Raw genomic sequence first — 25773 nt, forward strand, 5'->3', positions numbered from 1 at the left:
TCTAATGTGAGTCTTGATCAAAAAAGTTTGAAAGTCATGGTTCTAGAGAGTAAGTTATTTAAGGTGAGGACCATGATTTCCCAGAACAATACATACATACCGGCTGCAAAATAAATGGTTGTAGAATGAAATAATGAAGAAAAGAACTCCATGGTTAAGCAAGTCCTTATAAATTTCCTTTCCAGTCAGTGGCAGCTGGTGGGGGGGGGGGGCGGCTTTTAACTCTAGATGCTAACAGCTTCTTCCCCGTCCAGCTCTGCCCAACAGAAATGCCTGGGCTGTAAGGCGGTCCCATCAACTGGCCTGGAGAACACCTGTGACAGTCTGAAATGGCAACTTAATGCCAAGTTTACTTCAGTTTCAAACTGAACACCCCTTAACAAGATGCCAAGGGAGGTGCTACAAGGCACATGAGAATGGATAGGTCAGTCTCTGCCCTTAAGTTGCTTTATCAAGGTAGGGCTGATTAGTACCCCAATAATTACAGGGCGACAGAGGTGACAAATGTGACAGGTTGTGAAAGAAGGGACAGTCGTGTGAGAAGGAAGGGGGAGAGGGAGTTCGTTGTGAAGGCAATCCAGGAGGGCTTCAAGAAGAAGGAGACATTTGACATCATCTTTGAAGGATGGGTTGGTTTGGGTTTTGACAGGAGACGTGGGGATGGGAAGCGTGCTGAAACACCCACCAGAGGTACCCCACATCCCTGTCTGTCAGAGCAGACAGTGTAAATGGGCTTCCTGGCTATCAGCCAGTAGCCTTGACGAGACACCTTTCCTTGCCATCTACTGCCCATTGAGCTACTGACATACGTGTGCTCCTTTCAGAAGGAGAAAGTGGAGCTGGGTTCTGTGTTTGGTTCATGAGTGGGGTGTGAATTTGAATGGGAATATTAAGCATCGATATTAAATGTTGGACATCCAACTCATGGCTATGGAAAGCCTGTGGCATCTGCCTGGCAGAGTTTTTTTGTTTTTGTGTTTGTTTGGTGGTTGTTAAATTACTTTGAGCCATGCCCTTCCTTCACTTTTCTGCATATGTAGTTCAGTGATACCTGCCTCTTGTGTATCTTTGTTGCCCATGTCTTTTCTCAATGCCTTGTCTTGTTACATAGCATGTCCAAGTCTGACGACATGTGGAGAAATATGTTTTCTTTCACTGTGTTGCATTAGAACACATGGACATTATACCATGTATCAAGACCTTAAGGATAACAAGGGCTGTGTGTCTTCAGTGCTATGTCATCTTTACCACTGGCCTAATGCACTGTGTGAGTCTAGGGGCAGGTCCCAGCTCAGGTAGCCAACTGAGATGGAAGGGCCGGTGTTCCCAGTTGAAACCAGTTCCCTCCGGCTTGTGTCTGTTTTCAGAACCAACATTACTCAGAGCCGCAGTTCCCACTCCTTGAACAAACAACTCATCATTAACATGGAGCCCCTGCAGCCCCTGCGGCCGTCCCCCAGCGAGCAGGAAGAGGAACTTCCACTGGGTGAGGGTAAGTACACTTCCTTCCAGAGCCTGGCATTGCAGGCTTACCCTGGGGGAATGAGGGAGGCACCAACCCTGGGTACCTTGGGTAATGGGTTGGGGTAGGGGTCAGAGTGAGTCATAAACTGTGTTTTTAGTAAGTAAACTCTTCAGAGCTGGAAGACTGCATTATATTGAGAGTTCTATCAGTTTCTCCTGGAGAGAGTTCACTGGTACAAAGCGTTCCAAAAATTACAAGTTAAAGCAGTAGTGGTGTTAGACCCGTACTATCCAATATGGTAGCCATTAGCCATGTGTAGCTATTTAAAATTAATTTTAAGTGAATTAAAATTAAAAATTCAGCTCCTCAGCCACATTAGCTAGATTTCCAATGCTCAACAGTCACATGTGGCTAATGGCTACCATCTTGGACAGCTCAGACCAAGAACATTCCCATCATTACAGAAAATTCTATTAGATGGTGATGTTTTTGACTATAATCACAATTAAATTAGTGGTTGTAACAAATTCTCCACAAATATCTCTACACTGGTCATCCCCTTTCTGCCTCACTATTTCTGTGTCCCTTAATAAGAATTCCCTTTTCCACAGGGCCTTGTCTGACAGTTTTGATACAAGCTAAAATATATACGGTCCATTTCAGCCCCGAAGTTGTTATATTTGTAAAGGCTATAATGTGTGTGCTTCTAGGCTTCTTTTTTTGCTGTTAAGGGCTTTCCTTCAGGGAAGAATCTTACCACACTGCTTACCGCATATACCTGGTGAGGCAAATACCACTCTCATGAATTTCAAAGTAAATTTTTTAAAATTCACATAAAATACAATTATTGGAACCTTGAACCCAAACATAACATGCTTTCCTTAAATTTATGTGATTTTAATTTCATCATTTAAAATCTGGATACTGGGCAGTTTCAAGAAGGCGGGTCACTGTGTCCCCGAGAGATCACCTTTACCTGCAGCTTTAAGTCAAGAATGCCTTCCATAGGGGAAAACTCTTCAGCCCATAATAAGATATGGCTTAGGATGCACATAGCCTTGGGAGAGGTCGCAGCAGCTGATTCACACTGAAGCATAAGGGGTTTCCTGAAAGGAAACTTGAATGGTTGGAAGGAGGACTGGGCAATGGGATGCCATAAATTTCATGGGTGGAAGGAAAATGTGCAAGATACGAAGGATGGGGTCTCAGGAGACACCTTTATCCCCAGCTCAGCCACGGGATGATGATAACCAGAACGATCTTGTGATAATCGCCTTTATGCTCTGTCTCAACAACCAACTCCGTAAGCTCCATGCTAAATTAAATTTCTTAGCCCAGGGGTCCCTGGGCTAATGTTGCTTGTCTACATTTTTCAGCCCCTTCTCCGTTTTTGTATGTTCCTCAAAGTGCAATGAAAGCAGCTTTTGTTTCTGATCACTAGTGATTTTCTGGGATTCCTCCCATATGTCTGGAAGTTGGTTTGAGTGGAAATCATTTTTTCTGGAGGTCAGGATTAACCCAAGTTTGAGTGAAGGAGGATATGGCTAATGGAGAAGAGGAGGGGAAAATAGATAACCCAAGCTTAGGATTGTGACTTTGCCTTGTCTGCAGAGATGGAAGCCTAGATGGGAATAAAGCTCGGAAGACCCGTTACCATGGGGAATATGGAAGCCAGGCCGCTGATGCCTTGTGAGCACCCTAGATGTGAAGGGGAGTCTGGGCAAGCTTTCCCCAGACCCTTCATTCCATTCAATTAATAGAAGCTTCTGTTTTGCTCCATTTTCTATAATGAGGTTCCATTTCTAAATACTATCCTTGTCATTAACATGACAACTGTGTGGACAAGAGACTTATGCATTATAATTAACTGCAATAAAAATTACAATTTCCATAATATATGATAGGAATCCATGAGCTACATTTTCAATTTTTCCAGTTATTTAAAATATGAATCTTTAATTCTTTCACCAGCTGTAAAGTCAAACTGATAGGTTTCTCTGTTTAAATGTCCAAAATAGCTCTATAACTATCTAATAAAGTCCTCTTTTCTAGCAGAACTGTCCCCTTATGGAACATCTTTGTGGGTTTTGAAACTCAGGCAAATCATAGCAACTTGCAGGATATAGAATCAATTTAAAAGGAAGAGAAGTAGAAACGACAGTATTGTTAAATGCCCAGTATATAGAAAGAACTTCCCAGTCTAGAAAAGAGAGCAAAATCTTCTTAGGTACCGTGAAATTCAAAGTTATGATTCCCACAGTCAACGTAGCTACGTTCTTGATACCCTTATATCTCAGTTACTATTTTAGAGTCAAATTCTGCTTCATGTGTCTTGTCTTTGAGTATCAGGTAATGGGATTTAAACATTCTATAGGGGTAAATAGATTATTTAATAGCTCTATATGTCTCTGATATATGAAGAGAAGAGAGATAGAGAATACAGCTTTCAACAAAGATGTCTCCACTTTTGTGGATGGGCAGATGCAGTGTGATGAATTTAGTTTCACCCTTGTATTTTGATATTGCAATTTTTTGTGTCTGATCAAGAGCCAAATTGAAGAAATTAGAATTTCACTCCTTCCTTAATACAACAGCTCTGGCAAAGATGTGGTGTACAACTAAGTAGACCATACTTAGCTGTGAAAGTTGCTGTGGCCCTATGAAGATGAAGATACTCTCTTTTCCCTGGAGACTCACAGCCTGTTGGGGAGACAGCAATGGGATCACAGAGGTGAAGTGTAGGTTCTACCTCTGCTGATTGGGTTGCATGCTCACTTTTCTGTGTGCCTCACGAGATACTAGTGCCTCAGGCTGCCTGGAGAGCCTCTTGTTCCCTTTCAGTCTTATCAGAGTACATGGCATAAAGTTGGGGGCACAGGAATGAATGGATGAGACTGACAGGCAGAGGGAGTTGTGGGTGGTCTAGTCAACTTGCATTGGATGCTTGTGTGGCTTCCAGGGAAGAGGGGTCGGGAAGAATGAAAGGTGAGGCAGAAAGTTAGGGAAGGACCAGATTGTGATGGGCCTCACCCAAATTGCTGGAGAGTTTAGACTTTAACCCAAGGGCAGTTGGAAGGCACTGGAGGATTTCAAGCATGGGCCTGATTGGAATTGTGTTTTGTATCTCTTGTGTGTGGGCAGAGGACAGATTAGAGATGGGTATGGCTAGAGCAGTTTTTCAGTCTCAGCACTATTGACCGTTGAGCTGGATAATTCTTTGTCAGGGGCTGGCTTGTGCTTTGTAGGACGTTTAGCAGCATCCCTGGCTTCTATCGAGTAGTACCCAACCAGTCTGGACAACCGAAAATGTCTCCAGGTATTGCCAGATGCCCTTGGGAACAAAACAACTGCCTGAGAATTACTGTGTTGGAAGCACAGAGACCCCACAAGAGCCACTGCAATAGCCCAGAGACTAGATTAAACGAGGGTTGAGCTGAGGCAGAAGGTGGGATGGGGAGGAGGCAGTGGGCTCTAGCTAGTAAGCAGCAGAGTTGTTGACGCATGTAAGGTGCCTGTGGACTCCTGTCCAGGTGCTGCCCTTGTCTCCAAGAACTTGAGAGGGAAAAGACCTTAACCTCTTTGGAAATGAGACTGTTCTGAGACACAGGAAGGTTCCAGTGACATGTCAACATCAGAGAGGCGATGGCAAAAATGATTTCATTTGGATATTGGAACCTTTGGAAGAGTTAGATACTTCACTGAGCTTCAGACACAGAGTGGAGGAGACTCAGACATCTCTGCTTACCTTTGACGTCGTTATTCCTCGTCTCTATACAGTGGCTCCGATTCTTGTTTGGGGGATTCACATCACACATTTTGAAACTGGATCCATAAACAGGTGAAGGTTGGCAGTCTGAGCCCTGTTAAAAGAGTTGTCTGATTAGGAATTATTAAAAAAGAGAAGAAAGAAGGACCTTAACCCTGACCCTTGGAGTCACCATCTCCTGGAGGTCATGGGAAGGTCCTGGTGCCTTGTCTCGCGTGGGTGCCATGGTGGTGACATCTCTGCTGCCGTCATGACTCTCGGTGGTCCCGACCACCCATTTGTCTGACAATCTCTTTCTATTCTTCCTGGAACTTCAAGATTCTCAAAGACAGCTGGAGAGAGCATGATTGCCCAGATGAGCTCAGGGGCGTTCTGGGAGAGAACGCGTAACCCCGTTCACCCAAACGACAGCTGGAGGATTATCTCTGAGTTGGCTGTGTCTGTAGAGAAAAAACAAAATCAGTTCCTAGGCACCACTAAGCAGTGAGAAAGTTTTCAACGTTACCCCACAGTTGCTCAGCTACAGGATCCGGTAGGTTAGTGCTGTGGAAAGCTTTAGATGTGAATAGCAAACCATTTGAAAAGTGCCACTTCGAGTTTATGAAAATTTCCGGAGAAGAAAATATTGAGAGTGGAAATTGTTCCGGGTGAAAATGACATTTTCAGGAGTGATTAATCTGAATATATTCACATGCAAAATGGAGTAGGGTTCCCACAGTGTATACAGCAAAATGCTTGCATGTTTTATTAGTAGAGTGTATTTTTCGTTAAGGAAAGATTATGGTAGAGAAGGGGAATGGAATGTATCACGTGAGACTTGGTAGCTGGCAATTACCAACGCCCGGTGAAGGTCACTCTTGTCTACCAGAGTGATGGTACGAGCTGGCTTCATTAAACAGGCAGGAAACCATGCTTTCTTCTCCTTGGTAGACACAACTAAATAAGAGTTGAAAACGTTTGACACCCTCCTGCTGGCAAAACAAGAGCACAATGGAGACACCAAAATTTCCATAAAGGAATGTCTTGGGGATGGCAGTGTGATTGGTTTGAGGGTGGCTTAAAGCTGCATTTGCATGCGATTGAGAAAATGTCTATATCAATGAATAGATTGGAATTAAGTAGGGCAGTAAAACTAACTCTCCCGAGCCACACTTTCTCACTGTCCCTGTAAGTGTGTATGTGTGTGTTTGTGTGTGTGCATGTGTATGCGAGTGCATGTGTGTGTCATGGATGTGGCTCTGTGTGGGGTGGGTAGGGGGCAGTGGGGGTGTTTTAAGGGTCATTTACAGTGTCTGGCTCTAACCATAGGTGACTTAAGTTGGTGTCATTGAAATTCTAGAAAGTCTGTATGTGAACCTGTGAAGGCATTTTGAGCATATAAAAAGTGTATAGTTCTCATCCGTCAAGCATGCCACACTTGTGACCCCACCCTGCTCCACCCTGACACTTAACAGGTGACCCGCAGGGCCAACTGTGGTCTCCATGTGCAGGTTTTTCTGTACCATAGCAGGCAGAGCCTTTCATACCCTACACAGTTGTTCCAATCCCATCACTATTGGAATCTCTAACAGCCCAAGGCTGCCATGGTTACACTGACTCCAGTGAGTCTGGTCTCCTCCCTGGTTATCTGATATGAAAATTTTTCTCCCTCTTTTCTTCCTTTGTAGAGTTCCATGGCCAGGGCTCAAACAGATTTACCCTCTTCTCAGGGTGTCAGAGTCTCTCTTCCACGCCATTTTCCCCCATGTGCCAAGTAATTTCTTCCTTTTGGCTTAGGGTATGTCAGGATATTCGTTGGGAGTGACGCACTGGTCTTCTTGAAATTTCTTTTATGTTATGTTTCATCAAACAGTAGGATCTGTTTCTAAATCCTGTGGGGCCACCTTTCCCCTGTGGTTACTGCTACCTGGTGACAGCAGACCGTTAGCACCAGCTCTAATTACTCTTGTCCCTGCCATGGGGTTTGGGGTGGCTATTTGTTTGTATTTTCTCATTATAAAACTAATTTATCATCTTCTAGAAAATCTAGATAGAATAAAAAAGCATAAACAAGGAGAAAAATACCACCTTCCAGATTGTCCTACCTGCTGGAGCCAGTCGATGTTAATGTGTTAATAATTTTTGTCCCTATGTGCTTTAAGGCCATTTCCGTCATCTTGAGTGTAAAATTTTTTTAATTCCTGCTTTGTTTGCTTAATGTTGAAAACGTGAGTGCGTGAAAACATATGATAAATTGAACTATAGGTCAAACCATGAATTGGGAGCATATTTAATGCGAATGTGGACAAATGGGTTAATATCCTGAATTAGAAAGAACTCCCACAAAGTGCTGTTTAAAGCATCTTTTTGGCATTGCTCAGGTTTGGGCTCTCCCAAATCTTCCAGTTAATGGCACCCTCGGTCTCCCACTGCTGATAGGCATACAGCAGCCGAACCTGCTTCCACAGGAGCTAGGAGCCTCCGCAGAGCAGAGGCCAGCTTCTGGTTTTATTTATAACTGCAGTATCGGATTAGCAGAGCCAAAATTCAGAATTCTTTATCACATTTATTGAATTCGGGAAGTTTGGGTCGGCAACTCCTCTAGGGTAGGAGATGCCAAGAGCAACTTAGGGAAAGAGATAAAGGCCTCCTGAGTGAGCTCTGCAAATTCGTATTTGGAAGCTCCTCAAAGCTTTCACCTTCCCCTTTGGTGCTTTTCTTTGGAGTTGGTGTCATCTTTGGAACTTTGGTTTCTGGTATTTACTGATGACTTAATGTACTTGAAAGAGAGCTTTGTAATTTGAAGCATTTACACTGCTGGAAGGAAGCTAAATGGCTTGTTCCTGATGCAGTTTAAGTGTTTCTATCTTACATGGATTTGGTATTTTACATCATACGATGCCAACATGTGCATCATTTCAGTTCTGTAGTTGGCTAAATGTGATAAATTGTTCATTTTAAGAAATATCGTATTCCTCAGCATAAACACAGCAGTGCTTTGGGTAGCTGCTCTGTTTCTGCATTAATGCCTTGCACCAATGGGGAAACACAAACTCTGGTCTCAGATCATCCACCTTTGGGAGCATCATATTCCTCGTCTCTGAGACAAGAAGATAGGACTTGAGCACCACTCAAACGCTTTCTAGCTCGAAATTCTTCAGTTCTTTTGCTTCATGTCAAGGTTAGATTCCAGGACTATGGTTTGAGGTCCTTCACAATAAGTATGCAAACCTGGGGACAGGAATATTTTTCATAGTTTTGGGGGGTTAGAGGGAATGTTAAGGATGTTCTAGCACAAGGGTTTGCAAACTGGCCGGTGGCCCACTGCCTCTTTTTTTTTCTGGCCCTAGAGCTAATGGTTACATTTTAAATGATTCTATCAGTACCTACATAGTATCCTTGATTTTACCTCTTGGCCCACAAAGCCTCAAATGTACTATCTGGGCCTTTAGAGAGAACGTTTGCTGAGCCATGATGTAGCACCCCCCCCTCTGGATTCTACAAATGAGAAAGCTCAGAGAGAGGAGGCTGTTTGCCCAAAGTCACGGAGCTGGGTGAGTACTGGGGTTGGGATCTGGTCCTGTTTGTCAAATTCATCTAAAACAGTTCAACTTCTTCTTGCAAAATCAGAACCATTAACTCTGGAACTACATTTAGTTTTCAATGACAACAAATGAATTATCAAAAGAGACATCTTATCCTATATAAACGTGGGGAACCTCTGTGATTCAGTGAGAAGAGCTGCTGCATATTCGGGGCAGGGTTTGAGCGTTTGGCCTTCAGTCACAGCCTGCCAGGACCCTGTGACTCCTCAGAGACATCCAGCCCACCAGGAGCATCACCTTCCCTGGGCACCAGTGGTGGTGAGCTGTGGACGCATGTGCCACACCAGACAGAATTCCTAGGAGACCCGGGTTGCAGGGCAAACAGCCTTCATGCAGGAAGGCTCTCTCCCCTCTGGGAATCATGTTCTCATTTTAAAGCTGAATTTGTTAAATAAGGAATGGCTCACTCCGGGCCTAGTTCTAATTACTCATAGCCTGTGTTGAGAATCTTTGTCTTCTTAGTGAGAACAACTCAGTTCTGAGCTTCCCGAATCACTGCTCCGGCTCAGGTTGGCACTTGGCTGCCACACCTGAGTATTAATAATCAATTGCTTTAAAGGATTCAGCTGGGATAAAAAAAATATATGTCAGTCAAGTGCCCCATGAAGTAATCTGGTCACGGTCCTTGAGGGTTAGGATGTGAGCCAGGCGAGAGTGTCAGCATATGAGCAGCTGTGACAGCCGGAGTGTGGTCTGTGACAGGGAAGACATTCTGCTTTGGCCCTTGGACAAGAAAACATTCCCACCACATCCCTAAGAAACCGCAGGAGAGGAAAAGTGAAGATATTGCTAAACCATTGTCATTAGAAAGCAGAGGCTATCATTTTCTGGATTCCACAGTCAGCATGGGGTCCTATTTTCTACTGTTTCTGTTAGTGGGTTGGTAGTGAGTGTTAAGTAAATGTTCTTTGTGATACCCAGGCTTACATTGAGGCAGGAGCTCACAGAATCTCCCTTCCTCCCACCTCTGTTGTTAAGACCCTGTGCCAATCATGTGAAAGAAAGTGTTGGGCAGTGTAGCCTAGTTCCACTCTTTTAGGGAGGTGTCTCGGGCAGTACGGGCAGGGTTCAGAAAAGAGGCTCTGGTCAGTTGGCACAAGGCTGGATGTTGGGTGTGTCCACTGGGGTGCATGTCCAATGCCATCTGCAGAGCGGTGCAGCTTTTCTCTTGGTTTGGCTGATGGAGAATTGGAGCACCTAGAGCCATGGCTTCCAGACCCTGCATTTATACAATGGCCCGCTGGGGTGGAGGAAATAACTATCCAGATTTCTATTGGGATTTTACTTTTATCACCTCCTCAAAAAATTTCTATTGCATAGGTTTTATAATGGATATACTATATCAAGAGAACTGTACATGTATCCAATTTATAAATAAATACTCATTTTTTCATAAGTATGAACAAACATGTTTCCCCCCAAAGAAGGTTTGGATATAGCTGCTCTAGATCTTACCGATGAGTACACCAAGAAGAAGAGGCAGGGCGTGTTTTTGAAACTCTCAAATCCCTGTTCATGCCAAAACTCCAGATTCCTAAAATAGATGTGAGATCTATGTGCTCTAGTTACGGTGGTGACATGCCAGTTTACATGCTTTTGGTCTTTCATGCTGGTAAACCAGGGTGAGTCATCCAAGCACAGGCTAGACCTTTGCTAAGCTCTTTGGTAGGTGCTGTGTCACTCTCACTGAAGTGTTCTGCGGTGGCCCTGAGTCCCCGATTTACATGAATGCTGGACTCTCTTTTTGTTGTTGTTGTTGTTATTGTTTCAAAAACCCTTCAAATTCTTTATTTTATTGAAGTATAGTTGATTTACAATGTTGTTAATTTCTGCTGTACAGCAAGTTGATTCAGTTATACACATACATGCATTCTTTTTCATATTCCTTTCCATTATGGTTTATCACAGGATATTGAGTATAGTTCCCAGTGCTATACAATAGGACCTTGTTGTTTATCCATCCTGTATATAATAGTTTGCATCTGCTAATCCCAAACTCCCAGGCCATCTCTCCCCCACCCCACTCCCCCTTGTCAACCACAAGTCTGTTCTCTATGTCTGTGAGTCTGTTTCTGTTTTGTAGATAAGTTCATTTGTGTCATAGTTTAGATTCCACATATAAGTGATACCATATGGTATTTATTTTTCTTTGTCTGACTTACTTCACTTAGTATATTAATCTCTAGGTCCATCCATGTTGCTGCAAATGGCCTTATTTCATTCTATTTTTATGGCTGAGTAGTATTCCATTGTATATATGTACCACATCTTCTTTATCCATTCATCTGTCGGTGGACATTTAGGTTGTTTCCATGTCTCGGCAATTGTGAATAGTGCTGCTATGAACACAGGGGTGCGTGCATCTTTTCAAATTATAGTTTTGTCCATATATATGCCCAGGAGTGAGATGGACTCTACTTTCTGAGTATACACAGGACACAACCTTAGTGGGGATCCTCTGGTGATGGGAAGAGCATGGGATAGAGACTGAGAGGGCTGGGGTTCATTCATTCACTTGATAAACAGTTACTTCTTCTCTGGTATGTGCTGGACACTGGCAGTACCTGGATCTTATTTCCTCTTTTATAAAACAAGGTGAGATGGTTTCTAAGTTTCCTCCACACTCTGACTGTCCTTTAGTAATTCTTCCCCATATTCCTGCTGTTCTTAATTACATGCTTTTGGATCACTCATCATTACCTCCAAAAACAAAAGGTATAAACATCTTCTTTTTAAATGTGGTTTAATGAAACAGTAAGCCTGTGGCACAATGATCTATAAAAGCAGGGTTACATTTTTCCTTTATTTTTTGTAAGTTGCAAACTTCCAGCATAAAATTGAAAATTAATAGCAGCTAGCTTAAAAGGGAATATAAAATGAACACTTCCTCACTTAAAAGAGCCCTCACCTCCTTTAATGTCTCCTCTTAGCAGAGAAGTCCAATTTGGGAGCTTTTTAGTCCCCTCCAGTCTCCACTTCAGCATAAAAAAAAATGTGAAAATGGGCAGATGGTCTGGCTGAAAGAGAAATAAATAGGGTTTTCAGGATGACCCACGTGGTAATCTGAACACAGACTGGATTTTGCCATTAAAGGAAGTCCATACTAGAAAAAAGAGAGCAGCCCTTGTGATCTATGGCTTGTCAGTCTCTGCCTGAGCCCCTCTGCAGCTGCACCATTTGGCCCCTAAATAGAGGCTTAGCCCCACCCCCGACTCCAGGGCCAATCCTACCTTGCTCTGGGAGGGAATGAACAGGCTGAAGCCCAGCCTCTTGGCTCAGGCTGTGAGTCCTGCTCTCTCTATTGCTCTGCCTCGTCTTCTCCTGGTCCGCATGCCAGCCTTGCTCCCTTCCTGAGTCTCTGCCCTGGTGGTGCCCCTGGTACTCTACTCCTCCAGGACCTTGAAGGCCCCTCTCCCTGGGGCTAGGCCATACTCTGCTGGTGGACAGCCTGCGTGGTGCTCCCTTCCTGTCTTGTGTTTCTCAGGGCCATGTTCTGTTCCTTCTCAGAGCAGACTCTTTCCCAGCCCTGGCCCCATCTTGAGTAGAGGGGTCTGATCTTAAATGCCCATCATCTCCAGTTAAACTTCTCCCACTGCCCAGTGGTGTCATGAAATACAAAACTGTCAAATCCATCAGCAAAATCCTTTTCACTTTAACCTTTCAAATATACCCCAGCATCATTGCCACTGCAACCACTCCAGCTGCAGCCACTCTTGTCTCCCTCAAGAGATAACAGTATCTCTGCTTCTACACTGCCCACCTCCCCCGACTCCTGTTTTCCACACAGCAGCCAGGGTGATCTTTTATAAGTGGAACTTGGATCTAGTTAGGTTCCCTATGAGGCCCTGTGAGCTTGATCCCTACCCACCCTTAGACCATTTCCTACTGCTTTCCTCTTGAATCTCTGTGTTCCTACCACATTGGTCTTCTGACCTTGTTGCCACCACAGGGCCTTTGCACAGCTGATTTATCTACCTAGAAGGGCCTTTCCTCTGATCTGTGCATGACTGGCTATTTCTTTTTCTTTTCTTTTCTTTTCTTTTAACATCTTCATTGGAGTGTAATTGCTTTGGGCTGTTTCTTTAAGTCTTAGCTCAAATTTCAGCTCTCTGGAAACCCTAAGTACCCAATTCTGAGTAATTCTCCAAACCTAGCCATTTGTTCTCTCTTGTGCCAGCACCCTGTTTGATTTTTGTCAGAGTGTTTAGCACTATCCAGCACTTCTAATTTACTTAGTTGTCCTCTCGTTTGTTGACTGTCTCCCTCAACTAAAATGTCAGCTCCACGACAGCAAAAACTTTGCCTGCCCCACCCTGACATTGTCCCTACCACTTAGAGATGTTCTGACACACAGTAGGAGCTAAGTTAATGCTTGTCAAATTAGTGAACAAATGAATGAATGAGTTCTAAATGCAGCCAGGACAGCCTTTGTTTATGTAAAAGAAAGCATATAAGGAGAATATTCTCCTGGGATTAGGGTTTGCCAGAAGCCAAACTTGTTCTGTTTTATTTTGTTTTTGTTTTTAATCTGAAATCAAAAGCTATAATATACATAGTCATTGTAGAAAGTTTGGAAAATACAAAAACCACAAATCCAGAATTTTAAAAGCACCTGCAATCCCCTGTGTTCAAACTGTGGTATGAATGTGTATAATCCATTCTATATATTTTTAACAAATATTGGACTACACTAGAGATACTATTTTGTAATCTGCTTTTTCACTTATTAATGTAACATGAACATTTGTCTATGCATTAAATATTCCTCCACTATTTTAATTTTAACGGACATACATTATTCGATCACATAAATAGACAAAAATATCTTTCACCCCCTCCATCTCCTACCTAAATTATATATATATATATGAATGTGTCTTACGTAGCTACACAACTGAGTATAACCGTTTTTTAAAATCTTTGAGAATTTGAAAGGCAAAACTTAGAGTGGTTGGACATTTTTCTTGCATTTCTTGCCATTTGTGTTTCTCTTTTGAGCATACAACTAGAGTGTGAGAGAGAGAGGCCCTTGGCTGGTGTGCTGGGTGAAGGATTGGGTCCTGCTGCCTCTTGTTTCTTGGTTCCCTAGCAGCAACACAAGGAGCCCATAGTTCCAGAAGAGCCTGTTTCTTTCAACAGGGAGACACAGATGCCTGTTTCTTAATACCATCTGCAGAGCTGTTGGGAAATATGGAAACAATTGGAGTTCCATTTACTGATGCAGCCCAATTCAATTTCCTTTACTTGGAGAAAAGTGGTTCATCTATAATGGCGACTTGTGCCTGGAGGGAGTGAAATAATACAGCAGAAGTGATGAGAAAACAAATTCATCCTGTACAGAGACAAAGGAAGTCGATTCTTGGCCGAGAGTTCTAAACAGACGAAAGGAGCCTGTTCTAACTGGGGCCAGTAAGGACAGCGTTGTCACCCATTATTCTTACAGGAAAACCTCTGGGCACTGACATCTGACAACACTGCACTGTGAATAGATTACCTTGATATATCTAAGTTATGGAACATCAGGCAAATTTCAAGTCCTAGGTTTGACCAGGATAGAGGAAAAACTCTTTGTTTATGTGGAAGGAATAATCTGAATTATAGGTCATCTTGGTCAGAGAGAGATGGCTTAAATTCTTCTCCAAGGAAATTCCTCATGCATGTTTTTGAAGAATGCAAGATAGTTGTGAAATTCCTGGTCCCTGTCCAACATCTGTGAGAGATTGTCATCTGGTTTCATGTATGGACAGCTGTGGAAGGTTTCCCTTCATGTTACCATCACCCCTATAGAGGGGTATCTATAGGTATTCAGGCCCTATCTTTATTCACAGGGTTTTAAGAGCACCATGCACCAGTGAATAAGAGTGTCTCCTATAGTAGATAAATCAGAGAGGGAATGGACAGTTCTGCATCTGCACAGTCGATGGGTGGCTTGTTGGGTGGTGACTCCCATAAGGCTCCTTGGTGCTGTCAATGGATGGTACCTGATCCTTGGAGACTGGGGTCTCTTATTTTACACTCTTCCTCTACTTGTAACCCCTTCAGTTTTCCTTTTACTCAGAATTCTGTTGTGCAGTCTGCAGGTTGAGGAGGTCTTTCTGTCTTGGAGAATGGTTTGTGAGATTAATGGCTAAGTATTTGTGGTCGTTGTTTTATTGTTGGGTAGGTTAGGTTTGTTCTCTGGGCTGAGGATGAAGAAAAGGCTTCCAGGACTTTTGTGAGCATAGGTGAATTCGTCAATTAACATTTTAAAACATTGCCTTACCACGGTTGGAAGACAGTAAAGCTTGCTCTTCATTGGTGTTTGGAAATGGAATAAGGAGCCAGGATTCTAGGTGTGGTGTTTTCACGACGAGGGCGACCTTGACCTCCTCTCTGTTTCTCTTGGATTAACTTCCTTGTATTAGAGCTCAGCCTCACACTGCCACCCTATACTCTCAGCTGCTATTGGCCACCTCCACTTGGACGCCACACAACAGCTCACAGCTCACACATCAAACTTAATGGGTTTACGACTACACTCATGTTCTCATCCTTCCCCAAATCCCAGTCTCCAAACTGCTCCTGCTCTGACTTGGTTAATGACAGTACCATCCATGAAGTTACCCCAGTCAGAGAGACCTGGAGGCCATCCTTGCCTTGATGCCCCTCCCATGCTCCACATCCACTCGGCCACCACCGTCAAGTCCATCCCAGAAGTAACTCTGACATCTGTCCGGGCTCTTCAGCCTGCTGCTACAGCTTCATTTCAGGTCCCCTCTTCTCTTTCTGGGGACACTGCAGTATCTTCCTTATTGATCTCCCTATAACCCATCCTGAAAACTCCAGCTAGAGCAATCACCCTTATTTGAAGTAGTTTCTAGAACCTCCTCATTGACTGTGGAGCAGAGTCCAGCCCCAAAAGGTGTTCATGGCTCCTCACAATCTGGTCCACGCTCACCTCTCCAGCCTTATTTCCCTCCTTTGGTCCTGCTCAACCCTCTCATCATTCTGTGAATGCAGCTCCCCCCGCACTGCCCCAGTACCACAGGCCCATGTGGGCTCCTCTCTGCTGGTTCCTTTACTGGGGCTGCTCTTCCAACTTCCCTCTGCTCCATCTGCTAGATCCATACTGTTAAGTGGCTCCTCCTCTATGAAATGCCCCTGGCTTAAAGACAGAACTAATAGCTTTCTTCGCTTTCATTCTTGCATTGATTCTTCTTTTTAGCTTTATTGAGATATAATTACATATAACATTGTGTAAGTTTAAGGTGTACAATGTGTTGATTTGATACAGTTATATGGTGCAAAATGATTACCACCATAGAGTTAGCTAACACTTCCATCCCATCACATAATTATCATTTCTTTCTTATGGTGAGAACATAAGATCTACTCTCTTAGCAACATTTAAGTATATAATACTGCGTTATTAGCTACAGTCACCATGCTGTACATGAGACCCCCAGATGTTGTTAATCTAATAACTGGAAGTTTGTACCCTTTGACAAATATCTCCACCACCACCCCACCCCGCCAGCCCCTGGTAACCTCCACTCTGCTGTCCGTTTCCCTGGAGACACCACTTACATTTGGTTCGTGAAACTCCTCTGTCTAACCATTAGTTTACATGTCTGGTCTAACTGGGTGCCCCTCCCTGCACAGTGCCTGGTATCTGTTCATTAACGGGTGGATGGTTGAATGGAAGGTGAGCCATTCTAGCCAACTTTTCTGTTCCTGACCCTAAGCCCTAAGATTAAATATAAGCCATACTATGGAATAAAACAGAAAAAAATTCAGAGTTCTCACCTGCTTCCACTGAGAACTCGTAAGTACAATGCGTATTTGTAATACATTAGGCTTTTTCTGTCATTTAAAAATAACTAGTGAGGTTTTTTTTATATTCTTTGCTCTAACTTTATTTTTTAAGGATTTAAACATTTCCCTATTGCAACAGAGTATGCTCATTTTAAACATTTAGGAAGAAATCTTGTAGTCAGTTTTGGGGGGCAGGAGCTAAATTCATTCTTCGGAAGATAGAGGCAGTGGCCCAGCAATACTTTTATCTTAAGTCACAAACATGTTTTTTAACTTTTGTTTCTTACCCAAAGCTGACTGCTTGGAATGATACGCTCTTTCTTGTCTGGAAATAAGATGGAGTGTCAGGAAAATATGAGGAAGTGTGAGAGGTTCTTAGGCTGTCAGCAGGCCTCTTGATTTTCAGTCTCCGGCAGGTCCTTTCATGGCTTTTTCTGCTTGGCGAAGAGATTTGGAAATAGAGACTGAGATGCCCATTTCGTTGCAGCTAGAGCATCTCATGCTACTTCTAAGGCTTTCGTAGAGTTAGACTTGTCCTGCCCCTCACCCCACTGTGGGTTTCCTTTCTCTTTGATTTGTTTGATAGAATCTGGATTACCAGAAAACGAAAAGAAAAAAAAAATCCTAAAAGACAAAGCATGAAGCAAATTCACTTGAGAAGTTACTTAATACCTTTTCTCCTAAAGCTCTAGAGAAGTTTCCAGCATTATACTCTGGGACCTAATTGGGAAGGTTATTTAAGCAAATGCCATTCTTCATCTTTAGATTTTCCATCAAGTGTATGGAATCTATCTCTATTTGTTAAGATTCTGTGGCCATGAGAAATTATCACTAAGCTTTTGTTCTAAATTTATGAGCTAAAAGTTCCAAGAAAATCCCTACTGGATATGTTTGAAAGAAGCTCTCTGACAGTTTGAAGTGAGTGAAGTGACCAGATGTGTGTTTTTTAAAACTTGCTTTGTATCTAGATACTCTGAGATGAATGTGTCAGAGGGTGAGAGGGCAGATGCATCAGACTCCAGTGAGGTGGCTGAGACTGGGAAGTGGGTGAGGAAGAAGAATTAGGAGGTGGAATTGACAGGTGGGTGTTTGTCTAGATAAAGGGTGAGGGAGAAGGAAGGTTCAGTGATGCTGTGTGTTTGGGGGAAGGTATGATGTTCCTGGAAGGCACTCCTTTATTTTTGTAGGACGTGGCTCCTAACTTTAAGCCTCTGTTTCCTTATCTGTAAAATTTAGAGATAATAACCCTAGTTAATACGGTAGTCATAAGTATTAATTGACCCATAGCAACAGGATATATATATTTTTTTCTTTTTTAACTATGAAAAAGACAAAGGTACTCTCAAAAATAAGATCAGCATTCCTGAGAGAATGTATATGAAGGGCTTAGAGCAAAGCCTGGTGCATATCAAGCCCTCAGTAAGGGTGACCTATCATTACTCTAAAGCAAAAGTAATGAAGATGCTGATTCAGGTGCCAGAAAGAAAGCCCCCAAACAGACTTCCATATGCCAGATAAGCATGCAGTATATGATAAGGTATCCTTGCATAACTGGGATCCTTCTGTCTCCTCTTAAGATGTAGGGGAAACTGTCACCCTAAGATGGTCTTTCCCCAACGGCTCCATCTGAAGCTTCACCCCCAAAACCACTCCTGCCAAGTTATTGATGATGATAACATCCTTTTATTCCCTTCATAGCACTCATGCTGTCTTGTCTATTTGTTGGTTTACCTGTTGCACAACTCTATCGCCCTCCAGGATGGGGCCGAGACCGTGATCAGGCTCGCACTCAGTGTGCTTAGCACACTGAAGGTGCTCAGGGAGTATCTGTTGGATGAATGAATGACTAGCCAACCAGTCTGTGAACCGGCTCACCTGGATGCAGGCTTGTCTGTCCTTATGGAGCATCTTCTAAAGCAGCCTTTCATGGACACTGTCAGAGAAGGAAGGAGGTGAAGAGCAGGCAAACTGAGGCTTGCTCAGATCTTGGTAAATAGCACTCAGAAAGTCAGACCCTGAAGAAAATATTCAGTTTAAAAATTTTTAGCTCAAAACATCACACATGGGCTTCCCTGGTGGCGCAGTGGTTGAGAGTCCGCCTGCTGATGCAGGGGACACGGGTTCGTGCCCCGGTCCCGGAAGATCCCACATGCCGCGGAGCGGCTGGGCCCGTGAGCCATGGCCGCTGAGCCTATGCGTCCAGAGCCTGTGCTCCACAACGGGAGAGGCCACAACACTGAGAGGCCCGCGTACCGCAAAAAAAAAAAAAAAAAAAAAAACCATCACACGGAATGATATATAGCACAATACGCTGGTATTTTAGGCTTTGATGTTAAAATTTCATACTCAATTATGGCTTCTCTAGACCTCACCAACTTGCAAACATTTTAACTATATTTGCAACCCGTTTGAACTTAAAGCTCCTGCAGGTCTGGTAGGAAATAGAGCAAATTTCAGCAGCAGTTTTCTCTGGGCTGTCGCTTTTGAGGGACTGTTGGGATCTCCACCCATTTCCTAACTTCTGGTAGTTCTCCACTTTCCTACACTGTGCAGATAGTGCTTTTTTTAAATAATAATAATAATGACAACCGCCTAAGGTTTTATTTCAAAGATATTGACACTGAAAGGTTGGGGCGAAAAGTGAGGGACAGGACACAGGGAGGCAGGAAGGGAGAGCAGGGCAGTGTCTGATGGAGCATTCTGTCTGTATTTTCTGCCCGTCGAGAAATCATCACCAGTGGCCCGAGCGGACGGAGAGAGGGCCCTGTGACATTCTGCCCGCCTTCCCACCTCTCTGTCTCTCTCTCTGTCTCTGACTCTCTCTCATTGTCTGTCTGGGCGCGCATAAGCTGCCTGTCTAGAGATACCACAGTTATCAGTGTATGGGATGGTCAGGGCGACAGATGGATGAGCCCTTATGCTAGAATCCTCTACAGCCATGAAGTTCCTGTGAAGAGCATTCTCCTTCCCCACAGTGATGTTGAGGAGAGCCCAGCTGTGCTGTTTAATTTCTATTCTATTCTGTCTGCAACTGTAATTCTCCAGAGGGGTTTCTTGGCCTCTTTCCCACCACTGCATGGTGATGCCTGGCCCCGCCGAGCAGTGCTTTCATTTTACAGGCAGGAAGCACTCAGTGAATGCTTCATCTAATAAGGGGGATGCTAAAAGGAAGAGCATTTGATATGCCAAAGCACCTTATACCTTTTCAGAGTTTTCTCCACATGAGTTATCATAATTTGAGCCTCATGACCACTTCCTTGACATGGATAGAACAGATAATGTTGCCTCACTTTACGAAGGAGGAAATTGAATTACGCAGATGATTGACTACCTGACCGAACAGCCCTGTCACTTAGTGGTGCTGGGAACTGCTTCCATTCCTCCTTATTATGCACCCAAGAATATACCCACTGTATCACAAATATAGTATTACAATGTTTTATATCATTATTATATTTTATTATATGATAAATATAATATGTGATAGTGCCCAGGACTCCTAATAATTGGTACTTAATGTCTAAATGTATTACAAAGAACATTTAACATATGTAATAACTTTTTATTATCTCTCTCATTGGAGTTAGCAGTTAGCTAAAATTTCAGTGAATCTCCATAACTCTTTTAACTAATGGCCAAATCCACTACACCTGTGAAATCTGTGAGTTTTCAAAACAGTGACTAAGGTACATGATATTTATTGTGCCTGCTACGTATCAGGCACTCAGTTACATAAGTGCCAACATCAGTACTATTCTACAGGCAGAAAACTACAGTTCAACAAGCTTATGTAGCTTTCCCAAGGTTACAGGGCTGGTCAGGTAAACTTAACAACCTGCAATGCCGCTTCCCTACTATTTGGGGAGAAGTAACTAGAAATGTTAGAGACAGATGGTTGATGGAAGAAAATCCAGATGATTTAAAATCTTCACTGTCTTCCCCTTGAGTAAAGGAGAGAAAAGAATGAGCATGTGTTAAAAAAAAGAAAAATCACTAATTTTTCTTGAGTAACCTGTGCTGGGCACTGATCTGAGCATGCCACGTGGATTACCTATTAATCCTCACAACAGCCCTGGGAGGTAGGTCCTGCCTTTGCTATGCTCATTTTACAGGCATGGAAACTGAGGTCAGAGATAAACGGTACAGCCGGTATTAGAACCCAGAGCTTGTGCTTTAAACCTTGCTTTCTGTAACTCCTTAGTAAGTTCTGGTTCATCAACCAGGAACCAGCACTACGCAAGGCAGTTGATATACATGATCTCATTTCCTTGTCCTAACATCCACGGGAGAAGTATTGTCTCCATTTTCAAATGCACCAGGGTTCCAAGTCATCCAGTAGCTCCCAGTCACCCACAAAGCAGAGACAAGCTTGTTCCCTTGCCTCAAATCTGTGTCAGGAAGTTTGTCACAAAAGTAGACATGAAATCCAGGCTCGTGAACTGCTCTTACCATTGAACTCTCTTCCTCCGCGGTGGCTTCTGCCCGATTTATCAGTGTTTCTGACATCTCACTGTGGAAAATCGATTCCCCTCTTCACACATATCCGCTGTTTTCTTTAGCCTCTTGTCATGCCCAGACATGCATTCCTGATTCTTCAAACAAACAGACAAATCTAAACAGGAAGGATATTCAAGGGCAGGCAAATGTTGTGCTGTTGATATCAGTCTGTGAGCGCAGTGCCTCAAACGAAAACAAGCCTCCTGTGCAGTTCCTCCCAGAATCCTTTGGGTTGGCTCCGCATCTCTGCCTTCCTTTGCTTCTTCCTCTTGAAATGTAGCCACACCTTTGGGTAGAGTAGGGCAAGGTAGAGAGAAATATGGGACAATATGGGATGCTGGTCCTTCTAGGTTCCCTCTCTCTAAATAAAAGTTGAAGGTCCCCAGAAGAAAGAGGGTGAAAGAATCTACTTAAGATCTCTGAAAAGTAGCACAAAGAGTGGGAGCAAAGCGAAAATAAAGGGAAAAATTTTACATGCACGAAATGCAAAATATTATGACTAGTAGTTAATAAAAGGAAAGAAGGAGACACTTCAAAACTATAGTGAGATTTGAAGCTTGAGAATTAACGGAGAATAACTCTCCCGGTGGAAAAGAACAGAAATAAAGTGTGGTGGTGGTTTTGTTTCAGGTTTTTAATTTGCTTTCTTGGGTTTTTTTTGTTGTTGTTTTGTTTTGTTTTTTTGGAAGGGCTGTTTGTTTAGAGTGGGCCCTCAGCTTCACATCATGTTGTCTTTATAATTTATAATGATAAGCACACAGATTCATCTGTATTCCCTCCCAACAGGCAAAGGGAGGTTTTCTCAATGTCTGAGCCCTGGTCTGCTGCTATGCAAATGAGCCCACATTAATCTTTGAAATCTTTTATCTGTGTTACTGCACAGCATTGATTCACCTGGGATGGGAATTTTCTGATTTGTTTTCCAGTATCCTAAAGATTTTCAGTAGTTCTTCAAGAACCACTGTTGGTGGCTAGTGAGGCAAGACCTAGCAAGCACTACCCCAGGGCCCCACTCTGTGCAGTCTATTTTATATATGGGGATTCTGCTCAGAATTATATCACAAGGGGAATTGCAAAGGCATGAAGATTTTGTGAATTTTTAGGGGTATTTAACTTTCAAGTGTAGGGTTTCGAAATTGACTAATGGCCGTGAGAGTAGGAACTGCCCTACTATACCTGGAACTGACAACCAGTGGGCAGGGTGAGGGAGCCCCCTGGGAGGTCTCTAGCGGTGACCTCAGCCCACAGTGCACAACTGGCTACCACCCTTCTCCCCTTTCAAGATTTATAATCTGTTCCGTAATGTACATTTTTTACATAGTTGAGGTCATACTGCTTATATAAACTGCTTTTTCCACTTATCAATACATTGCAAGCTCTCCCTCACATCATTAAACTCCTAAACATACATTTTAATGGATGTACAATATTCCATCACATGTATTTACTCATTTTCCCACTGGAAATTTAGATTTATTTTTTTCTTTTTGCTATAATAAATGATACTCTGATGAAAACCTTTGTCCAAAAATTTTTGTCAACGTTTCTCATTATTTCCTCAGGCTAAACTCCTAAAAGTGGAATTTCTGAGTCAACGAATATCACTCCTATAAAACTCAATATATTTTTCTAAACTTCTTTCCAGAAATGCTAAATCAATTTATATTCCCACAGTGAAGTATAACAATGCAGAATTTCAGCTGACTGCCCTGCATATAATGGTTTATTTTGTCAGGAGAGGGGAAAGGAAAGAATATTTTTATTAGAAAATTATCTTTTGCCCTCAGTAGCCATTTAAAGTAGAAAAATGCATGCATGAATAATTAAATAATGGGAGGATTTTTTTTTTCTTCTAAAAATGAGAGTGGGAAAAATATACCAGCCAAGAAATAGAACTGAAGGATAGTATGTGGGGCACAGTTGTTAATCAGTTGAAATTTTTTCAAATATAGGAATTTTTCAATACTCTGAAAACACTGAAAACATTTTGCTCCCTGAGCACTTACTCTGGGATGCAAGCACATTTCATGCCTCAGAGGTACAAGTGCAGGACTTTCAAAAGTCCTGAGAGAGAGAATGTAACATTTAGATCCTGCATTGAAAACACATGTGGTTAGAAGTGGGGACAGTAACAGCTCTCTTCCTGGGGGACTGTCTTCTTAGTCACCTGATGTTAATTGGATGCTTAGGTTCAAATCATGGCTTTGCCACTTACTAACTCTATAAATTTGGTCGGGGCAGTTACTTTCTCCAGGATGTTGTTTCCTTCTCTATAAAATGAAGAAAATTTTAGCATCCCTGTGAGAACAGAGATAATGCTGTGAGGAACTCAGCGATTTGTCCTGAGCTGTGCTGTCTAACACGGCAGCCCCTGTGGCTGCTGAGCACTGGCAATGTGGCTGGTCTGAATGGAGACATGCTGTAAGTGTGCAAATGTACACCAACTTCAAAGACTTAGTACAAAAAAAAGTATCTAAACTTTTATTATTTTGATATTGTTATATAGTGAATGATACTATTTTGGATATCTTGGCTTCAAATAAAGAGCATTATTGGGGCTTCCCTGGTAGCACCGCGGTTAAGAATCTGCCTGCCAATGCAGGGGACACGGGTTCTAGCCCTGGTCTGGGAAGATCCCACATGCTGCCGAGTATCTAAGCCCGTGCGCCGCAACTACTGAGCCTGCGCTCTAGAGCCCATGAGCCACAAATACTGAAGCCTGCGTGCCACAACTACTGAAGCCCATGCGCCTAGAGCCCGTGCTCCACAACAAGAGAAGCCACTGCAATGAGAAGCCCGCGCACCGCAACAAAGAGTAGCCCCCGCTCGCCGCAACTAGAGAAAGCCCGTGCACACAGCAACAAAGACCCAATACAGCCAAAAATAATAAATTAAATAAATGGAATTTTAAAAAATTAAAAGAGCATTATTAATTTTAATTTATTCTTTTACTTTTCATATGCTTTCTTCTTTAATGTGGCTTGCGTTGTATTTTTACTGGACAGCGCTGCTCTAGAACTTAATAAAGATTCAAATTATTTTTAAAAGAAATCAAGGGGGTGTTCTCCATTGCACATTTGTCCAGTTGTCGTTTTTATCTTTAGGGGGGACATTCAATTGTTAGGACACTGTAGGGCATTTGGCTGGGGTCCTCTGGCCTGGATGGTTTAGGACAGACTGGGGTAGGGAGATGCATATTATTTCATTGTCTGTTAGGGGAGTGAGTGGAGAGTTTAAAAATAGCAGCCCCCTCCCTCCTCCGGCCCCATGCTGATCCCTCCTGAGTTATTTCTGTTGGCTGCGTTAGGAGCCTGACATTTGATTCATTCAGTGCGCCCTGCCTCGGTCCTTTAAAACAGAATGGACAGTTAGTGAAAGGTCAAAGCCACTATGGCTGGCGGTAGCTGCCCTGGGCCATGACAGGAGGAGGAGACTGAGGGAATTGAAGAACCAGTAATGGCAAAATGCTTGGTCAAGATCCAGACTCGGAGGGGTCTCCGCCTGCAGTTGGTGAACCACTGCAGCAGCAACGTGTTTGTCCGTCTGCTGAGACACAGTTCCAAGATCACAGCCAGAAACACGGGTACGTGCCCTGGCGCTGGGCTCTCCTCTGCGCCTGCGAAGAGTGCGGGCTTTCCAGCTGCCGGCTCACTGTGGGGGCCGGTGGCTGGGAGAGAAGCCTAGGCGAACCCAGTGTCAAAGGTTTGTGATAAGGATGAGAAAGAGAGGGAGGGAGAAAAGCAGAGAGGCAGGCAGGAAGGAGAGAGTGAGCAAGCGAGCGCTGAGGGAAAATGGGAGGGCTTGAAATGGGGGTCCTGGCCCTCCTATTAAGTGAAATGGTATGAAGTCATCCTAAAGGCTAATAAATTACATGCCAGTTGTAGCCCCGTTAGGAAGGAGGCAGCAGTGGGGTGTCCAATCCAGATGGCCCAGGAATGACTGAAGATCATAGACAGGACAGATTGGATGATCAAAACATGCTCCTCCCTCCTTCTATTGTTCAAAGTTTAAGATCTTCAAGTGTGCTTGCCTGGATGAGGCAAAACTCCCCTTTATCTTCAAAGTAGAACTGTCCTGAAATACAATAGCAGTTAAAGAACTGGGATCAAACTGATGTTCTGCTAATTTCCTTTTCATTGAAAATGTATTTTGTGTGTTATTCTGTGGTCCTTGGGGGAAAATAGGAATTGAAATAGGAATTTTAAAAAATCAGAGCCTACAGCAGGAAAGGAGCTGCTGTTATATATGTATATGTGGTTTTTACCAAATGATTAAAATTTTTAAAATCCTGGGAAATGTCTGGAATTGGCCATACCACATGCACATGTGTGGAACTGACTTCTAAGTGAATTGAAATGAAATTAATTGTATTTGTATAATGACATAGATAATAGATGATGTGTTCTTATTATAAAAGATTTTTAAAGTACAATTTTATAGAATGTTTTCCTTGACCCTAGGACAGACTGGGGTAGAGAGATGCATATTATTAGCCAGTCTATGCACATTGACGTGTAGAATGGATATAGGATTATTTTTTTACATAAATAGGATTGTTCTATATGTATTATTTTACAATTCATTTTTTTCACTTTATCATATGGCTCGAAGGACTTTCCATATCGATACATATTAATCTGTATCCTTTTATAAATTAGCTGAATAAT

General features: G+C 43.0%; 1 protein-coding gene across 5 annotated transcripts in view; it reads left to right on the forward strand.

Annotated features, from left to right (window-relative positions):
• FRMD3 (FERM domain containing 3) overlaps positions 1-25773 on the forward strand; it is a 315701-nt gene that overhangs the window by 256200 nt on the left and 33728 nt on the right. For 4 of the 5 annotated variants that reach the window (XM_004285376.4, XM_004285377.3, XM_033415860.2 and 1 more), the window contains exon 13: positions 1368-1492. In XM_004285376.4, the coding sequence (XP_004285424.1) occupies positions 1368-1492 (125 nt within the window). Of the gene's footprint in view, positions 1-1367; positions 1493-24151; positions 24690-25773 lie in introns of those variants that run through there. The other variant, XM_033415862.2, reaches the window with a different exon arrangement.

The sequence above is a fragment of the Orcinus orca genome, chromosome 6 (genome assembly GCF_937001465.1).
Source record: "Orcinus orca chromosome 6, mOrcOrc1.1, whole genome shotgun sequence".
In the NCBI taxonomy this organism is placed as follows: domain Eukaryota; kingdom Metazoa; phylum Chordata; class Mammalia; order Artiodactyla; family Delphinidae; genus Orcinus; species Orcinus orca.